At 43.4% G+C, this 8290-nt stretch overlaps 1 protein-coding gene across 1 annotated transcript; it reads right to left on the bottom strand.

Moving 5' to 3' along the window:
- Positions 1–589: 589 nt before the first annotated feature.
- Positions 590–7249, bottom strand: dnajc25 (DnaJ (Hsp40) homolog, subfamily C, member 25). Its single transcript, XM_058059745.2, has 5 exons — positions 6868–7249; positions 5658–5810; positions 3527–3897; positions 3359–3458; positions 590–1526 (listed from the first exon to the last, which is right to left on the bottom strand). The coding sequence occupies exons 1-5, from the start codon at positions 7195–7197 to the stop codon at positions 1404–1406; spliced, it is 1077 nt and encodes a 358-aa protein (XP_057915728.2). The 5' UTR covers positions 7198–7249; the 3' UTR covers positions 590–1403.
- Between the last annotated feature and the right edge of the window lie 1041 nt (positions 7250–8290).

Below are 8290 nucleotides of genomic sequence, written 5' to 3' on the forward strand. Positions count from 1 at the left end.
CTACAATGTACAGTATTGTTCTCAACTTAAAAAGGAGCTTCAAACGGACTGGGAGAGGACAAAGTTAACAAGCCAAAAACATACCACTTCCACACGGAATGGGAGAGCTTTTTTTTTTCCACTGTCATGTCGGACATGCCATGGCTACATGCCGTGTGAAGGCAGTCTGTTCTAAGGCAATGTCTCATCAATGGAATATTACCGACGCCTCATGACCAGAATACTACGACTTTCAATATTTTGACATACACAACAATGGACGCACAGTGATACAACAGGAGAGAAAGTAACACTGAGCATTTGAGGCCTGATTTTTTTCAAGAGGGCATTGTTGTAATGCAAATATCATACTCATTTGATCGCATATTGCTTTGAGAAGACAAACACTCTCAAGTGGCCCCACCAACTAACTGGAACTACATTCCTCATCACCGAAATCCAACTGGGGTAAGTCACTGTTGATGTACTACACTACTGATGGGGATGTAATACAGCTACACAATAAACAATCTGCGGATCACAAATGGCCCTCGGGCTGAACTTTGGACACCCCTCTTAGAGCTGATGTTTCATTCAAAACGATTCAACCTTTACTGCAAATTGTATTTATTTGCAATGTTTATAAACTTGCAGTATTTTGCATGAACCATCAAATCAAAATTGCAATAGAAATGGGAGTTCAATACTTTGGACAGCATTAGTGTGTTTTTTTGTGCTGGATTAAAACATTGTTGGCCAAATACAATAATCTCCGCTATTAGCGTTATTGAGACACCTATAAAAATGTCCATTTTGACACTCTTAACGCAAACTAACAGGTGATCAAAGCAGACACCTCCCAGACTCACGGTGCAACCAAAAATGAACACATGGAACACACAATGTAACTAATATCGAAATAAACACTTCCGAACTTCTAACTATGCAAAACAATAGTACTAATCTTATAACCCACAAAGCATGCTGGGTAACATCCTGTTGGGGAAGGGTTATAAATTCTAGTAATGCTGGTATTGTTTTACATGTATGTTATTAGTGTGTAAGCATTGTCCGTGTGGTACTGGTCTGTTGCACCGTGAGTGAGATAGGCGTTCAGGTTGATGAGCTGCTGTTGGTTTGTGACGTGTGAGTCAGCAAGCAAGTTAGTTTCCTTTCTGTGCAACTCAAGCGTTACCAGTGTGCCAAAAAGCAAAAAACGTGTTGGACTGCAAATATGCGGGGATCCACTGTAAGTAAGCCTTCAACAGAAGTCAAATGAAATGTACTGAATAAAATGTAAACACTGGATTCCACTTCTCTTGCATGAAGCCTTTTTGCTATGAAAATATCTCTCACAATATAAAGTTTGTCTTTGTCTTTTTTGGTGTAAGTCCCCACATGGCATGTTTGTTAGACGGCGGCTGTCAGTCGTCAATGAAGGTCAGCCGTCCCGGTCCTTCATTCCTCATCCAGCGTCTGTACCTCTTCATTCTCGGGTCGGTCGCCATCTTCACCTTCATCTCCTCTTCCTGCTCTGCTCTGTACAGCTGGAGGATACACGTGAGGAATCGTTAGAACTGCAGGAAGAAACTTCTCACGTCACATTAAAAGCCAGAGGCAAACATTTCTGGCCTAAATGAAGTATTTTCAAGCATAAAAATAGTTATAATAACTAAAATACAAATACAAGGCAGAAGAAGCATTCTAATTGTAAATCTAGTAGTGTATTCTACATTGGCCACGAGGTGCTGGTGTTCAGTCAGACAGGCACTAGACTGGCTTATTTACTGTAGTCTACCTCTGTATATTGGGTAATTCAGCCAGACGGAAGTCGCTTTTATTGTAAATATTGATCCAAAATTAACTTAATTAACAAAATTAGACTGTCGGAGCATTACAGGACAAAATGTTGGGTATGTTTTCTTTGAAAAATGGCCATGCCAGGTGAAGCGTCTAACATCAGTGAGGTACCTAACCTCAGTGCAGCGAATCTAAAAGGCTTTCATGGCTGTTTTAACTTTAACAAGCCGTGTTGACAGTGGAATGCAATAGGCAAAGTACAAAAACACACACCCGACTAAAACCTTTAACATGACTTTGGTACACGGAAATCAGTGATACAGTACTGTCTGCTTTTCATGGGGGTTATGATGAGATGCCTAGAAATATGTCTATTGTTGACACATGGCTTGCTCCTCCCCCTCCAAACCCTCCTGCTAGCTTCATGTTCTTCCCCAATCTCAAATGAATATTTTCAAGAAAAGTGACTTATTAGAATTCGAAATTCGAAAGAATTCGGAATTATTAGATTCGATTCAGCTCCAGGACCCCCCCCCCCCTTCCCCCCCCCAACACATTAGCTTTTATAAAATGTCACAACAACTATGGTGCGTTTAAGGCCTGCCAAACAAAGTGGGAATGGGAAATCTCAAACAAAACATTATCAAAAACATATTTTTTGGACAAAACAATGCAAATTGATGGGCGGTGAGTCGTGAATGTGCCAGGATTTGCCTACTCTCTCTGAAAAAAAAACAGCTCCGTCCATCGGTATGTAGAAAATAAGAACAGATAAAGTTATGGTAATAAAAGTAATAGAAGGTACAGTAAAGTGTTGTTATATCGATATTCTCGGGAGTCGGAAAAAATATCAATATAACCGGACTATCGATATATCCAATCCTACGCCGAACTGCATTAAAAGTGGGCAATAATGCACTCGACATTGTTCTATACACACGAGAGAAACTACGAACGCCAGCATGTACATATGAAAAACAGTTATTATTGCAGGCGATAAAAAGATATCTGAATACAACACAATTAAATACATGTATTTGTACGCTTGTGTCTTCGTTGGAATAGGTGTGTATGCTATGTGGGTTGGTTCTTCATCCTCATCATCCTCGTCATGAAAACACTAAGTCTATTCACTGAATCTTCCCTCTAAATTATACAAATATTTACTCCTTTACTTCAAAATATTGTTTAATACTTACCTCATATTAATTACCTGTAATCCTCTAATTACCGTCAGTCGGTGGAAAAGCCGAAACGGTGTTAGTCGAAAATCAAACAATACGCCGTTTACAGATTTCGCTAATGGTGGTATTGAAATCCTTAAGCAAATATTGATTCAGCTTTAAGCTGCTTTTGTATCGATATAAGCAGACCAAATTGGCTGGCGGGAGATGAAAAGGGCATCGTAGTAACCGGATTATCATAATAACCGGGTATCGTACTAACCGGAACTAATTATATCATAAAAGACTAGAAATTTGCCGGGAAATGAAAATAGTATCGTAATAAGCAGTACTATCGATATAACCGATATCGATAAAACGAGACTTTACTGTAAATAGAGGACCGTCACGCAGACCTCATAGTTTTCCTTGATCCAGAGCCGTTTTTCCAGGAAGGACTGTCTGGTGCTTTCATCCAGACTGTCAAACTGAGACTGAGACATCTTCATGTATCTCCTGAGGATGAAACACATGATACCAGTGTAAGAATGAACGTGAGAAAGTCATCCAGTTGAAGAACTGACCTCATGATGTAAAACTTCTCCTGGTCTCCGTATTCCTCCCTGCAGAGGGTGAAGTGGTAAATCCAGGAAGCATACCAGGTCAGGTAGTTGGTCAGGTAGTAGGGGAAGAGCACGATTTGACACAACAGGATGTCTGACAGCTTGGGCTTCTGGTAGCCTCCTTTGATGTCGATCTTGGTTTTGATGATGTCACGGATCACCTCCTCCTCCTGTTCCCGGATCTCCTCTTTGGTGCGCCGGTTCTTGCCCTTTTCCTTGGGCCGGTTCAGGAGGCCCTGTTCCTTGGCGATGGCGGTTGCCTGGATCCGGTACTTGGGGACCGTCACCAGGTACTTGATGGCCTCGTTGTAGCTGCTGTGCCAACTGTAGTACTGGGGGATCAAGGGACATGTTTTAATCTTGGTTAGGGACAAAAAGTATGATACGGTTTTTAATTCCAGTGTGTCACCTTCCATTATATGGAAGGGTGCCCTGCCCCCCAAAGCCAACCCCAACTGTGTTACAATTTATTGTATTTCTATACATACAATAAATCCCTTGTTTAATGTGCTAAATCAGTGAATTTCCGCAAAGTATGATTCCTTATTTACAAATGGAAATATTTTCATTGTTGCATCATAGTAAACTCAACCTTCTAAAAAAAATTATTTAACATTATAAAATGTTAAATAATTCCATGTCCGTCCTTGTCAACTTCCTGTTGACAAGGACTTCCTGCTGAGAACTGTCTTAATTCAGGACAAGGGAGGTCTGAACTCACCACATCAACGAACTGTAAGGAGTCGACAGTCGTTACAAGGCGAGCTAGCAAGCTGGTGGCTAGCAAGCTGGTGGCTAGCTAGCTGGTGGCAGCTTTTAGCCTCCATAACCTCCATAACATCTCGGAACCTTCGTGGGGACATTCCGGGCTGTAACATCGAGTAGTGAGAGACTATATTCTCTATACCAACGAACACTAGATATCGAAAACAGTCGTAAAAGCCAGCTAACAGGCTAACAACGTTTGGTCTTGACAAGGCGTTGCTTAGCAACCGCAACTATGCGGAGATCCAAGGGGAAGGGTTCACCCCGTGGAGAAAATAGTCAACCTCTCAGGCTAAGTACCTCGAATCGAAGTGTACCTGGGAGCTCATGTAGCTCGGGCCGAAGCACTCCGGACACGATTATAGACACGGAGAAAGTCTTCAAAAATCCGCCGCCGATTCCCACCGGAAGCGACCTCCCCCTGTTGCCGCAGCCGCTAACGGAGAGTAGCATACTAGAGATGCTATCGAGGCTGCTAAATAAGGTGGATTATTTCTCTTTAAACAAGCAAAAATATGTTCCGATTAATCGATTAATTGACAAAAATTTCAGTAAAGGCTGCACGGCGGATGATTTGCAAGCAGGCCACACACCTCGGAGACCCAAGTTCAATTCCACCTTCGGCCATCTCTGTGTGGAGTTTGCATGTTCTCCCCGTGCATGCGTGGGTTTTCTCCGGGTACTCCGGTTTCCTCCCACATTCCAAAAACATGCTAGGTTAATTGGCGACTCCAAATTGTCCATAGGTATGAATGTGAGTGTGAATGGTTGTTTGTCTATATGTGCCCTGTGATTGGCTGGCGACCAGTCCAGCGTATACCCTGCCTCTCGCCTGAAGACAACTGGGATAGGCTCCAGCACGCCTGCGACCCTTGTGAGGATAAGCGGTAGAAAATTAAAGAATTTCAGTAGAAAAATCGATTACTAAAATTTTCGACAGCTGCAGCCCTAATTATGATTATTAACGTCCTCAATGAAGGTAAAAGTATTTCCCAAAACGAAAATTGTAAAAGTATAAAAACATGTTTTGCGGCATGACTGTGTCAGTTAGCCACAACTGATGATGGCGTCACAAACGGGTGACGGAGCTGACTTCTGGTTCCTGTTTCCATGCTTTAGCATGCTAATAGGACGCCAACAATGATGTTTTGTGATAAAAATATAAGAGTACAGTTGTACTCATGCAGTGTAGGTGACAGGACGCACACCATTCTGCACACTATGCGGAAGATGTACACAAACTGAGGCAAAAAAAGAACTAAGCGATGAATTGATCAGAGTTGCGTTACTGTGGTCGAACTAAAACACGCCTCCTCTGGAGTCTTACCTGGAATATAGAAATGGCACAAATGGTGACCAGGATGACGATCCTGACATCCACTTTAGGGGTGAGCTGCCTGCGGTAGTAGGCGTAGTAATGCTGATAGTACTCCTCGGGGTGGTCCAGCATGTAGTCGTAGTCCCTGCGAGTGTCCTCATCCTGCGTACAGACAAGAATGAACTTGAAGGCATCATCCCTCAATGTAGGATGAAACTCATTTTGTCAGTGCAGCTCTGCACCATAAAATACAATCAAAGTCACAAAAATATTGTTCCCTTTATTGTGAAGGTCTACAATCACAGTGTTTCCCATAGATGAACCGCTACCTGTTCACCTTTGTACATTAACACATCATGATGGGACTGTCTGTGTATTTAGTAGATGGCTCTTAACACACCTCATCTGTGGGGTCATGGGGAACTGTCAGGAGGTTTCATTTCTATGCTATACAATGCTCATTTCAAAGTGTAAAGGTGATTATGGGGTGTTAGTCCAGAAGGTCATAAACAGGTTTTCTATGATTTAACTACAAAAATATTCTACAAAAAGCCTATCGCGTTAACAAAAAAATCACATGACTGATAGTTGCTGTTTCACCTGTCACTGAGACGCTAAATGATCTTTATCAGGAAGTGTGTCTGACACCTGTCAACAGCATGCAGCGTCTCTGATAAGAACAAATCTTTTGAGGGACAGTTCTCTCATTGAATTCATTTTCTACCGCTTTTTCCTCACGAGGGTCGCGGGGGTGCTGGAGCCTATCCCAGCTGTCTTCGGGCGAGAGGCGGGGTACACCCTGGACTGGTCGCCAGCCAATCACAGGGCACATATAGACAAACAACCATTCACACTCACATTCATACCTATGGACAATTTGGAGTGGCCAATTAACCTAGCATGTTTTTGGAATGTGGGAGGAAACCGGAGTACCCGGAGAAAACCCACGCATGAACGGGGAGAACATGCAAACTCCACACAGAGATGCCCGAGGGTGGAATCGAACCATGGTCCTCCTAGCTGTGAGGTCTGCGTGCTAACCACACGACCCATTGAATTCAGTGAACTTAATGTCCACTACACCACACTGCATGTCTGAAGCAAATAAACACATAGTATAGTGTACAAATACACTGTATAACTTACAGTCTTACAGACAGGAAGCACTACATTATGTTTAACAACAGTGAAGGACAATATTGGACCGACGAGAACCGACCTTTAACGTCTCGTATGCTGTTGCAACGAGGAGGAACTTTTTATTGGCAGACTCCACAGTCTCTCCCTTCAACTCCGGATCTCCTGACCTGAACCTATCCGGGTGGTACCGCCGGGCCAGCTGCCGGTAGGCACGAGCGATCTCAGCCTTGGGGGCCTCGCGTGTGACCCCGAGTACATCATAGCAGACCTCCGTGCCGCAGTACAGACCCTCCACCAGGGCCCTGGCCACCGGCAGTGAGGACGCAGACAGCAGTAAGACCGGGACCCACAACCGAGACCACAAAGACCCTCCACCGCCGCCACGGCAGCGCTCCGTGAGGGTAACCATCTCAACGACCACCGGTGCCTGCTGGCAACTCGGGGGTGGTCACGTCATCAAGACGCACCGGAAACAAAGATGATGATTTGGCGGCGCGTGGTGATGAGGTAACTTTCATCTCGCGCTTTTCTTTTAGAACGATGTAAATATTTTTTTTCAAACGTAATAATTGTGTCATGCTGCATTTGCTATGTATAAATAATTGTAGAAATACATGTATTAATAATTCTTAAGAATATAGTAATATTTTATATCGTATTTATTATATTTTATCATTGAGATTGCAACAGCAGAACACAAAGGACCCAAAATACATGCAACAGATTTAAGAACCCTTTTTAAATATAACAAATAATTCCAGGTGGACTGTTAGAAACAAGGCTGCACGGCGGACTGCGTGGTTAGCGTGCAGACCTCACAGCTAGGAGACCAGGGTTCAATTCCACCCTCGGCCATCTCTGTGTGGAGTTTGCATGTTCTCCCTGTGCATGCGTGGGTTTTCTCCGGGTACTCCGGTTTCCTCCCACATTCCAAAAACATGCTAGGTTAATTGGCCACTCCAAATTGTCCATAGGTATGAATGTGAGTGTGAATGGTTGTTTGTCTATATGTGCCCTGTGATTGGCTGGCGACCAGTCCAGGGTGTATCCCGCCTCTCGCCCGAAGACAGCTGGCATAGGCTCCAGCACTCCCCTGCGACCCTCATGAGGAAAAAGCGGTAGAAAATGAATGAATGAATGTTAGAAACAACAACATGTTGGGTTCACACCTGCCCCCGAGAGGGCAGGTATGTTTGCCCCAGTCACTATACCTGTATGCCCCTTTTCACCATGGTAATATGTTGGGGCGCTTTTGGCAACCATCATGTTCTTCGGTGAAGGTCAAAGCAACCTTATATGTTCATTATCCATTTACCCATGCACACATCACACACACACACACACACACACACAAAGGTACAGGAAGGAAGAAAACATCCTGATCATCATGTGAAAGTATCACAGCCTGATTATCCAGTTCTGACAGGCATTTCATTTTTGTTGTTTTAGAGAAGACTAATAAAATGAATCCCAATACAACAGTACATTTCTCCACCCTGGGA

The sequence above is a fragment of the Doryrhamphus excisus genome, linkage group LG10, assembly GCF_037039965.1.
Source record: "Doryrhamphus excisus strain RoL-2023G ecotype Guam linkage group LG10, RoL_Dexc_Guam_v1.1, whole genome shotgun sequence".
NCBI lineage: Eukaryota > Metazoa > Chordata > Actinopteri > Syngnathiformes > Syngnathidae > Doryrhamphus > Doryrhamphus excisus.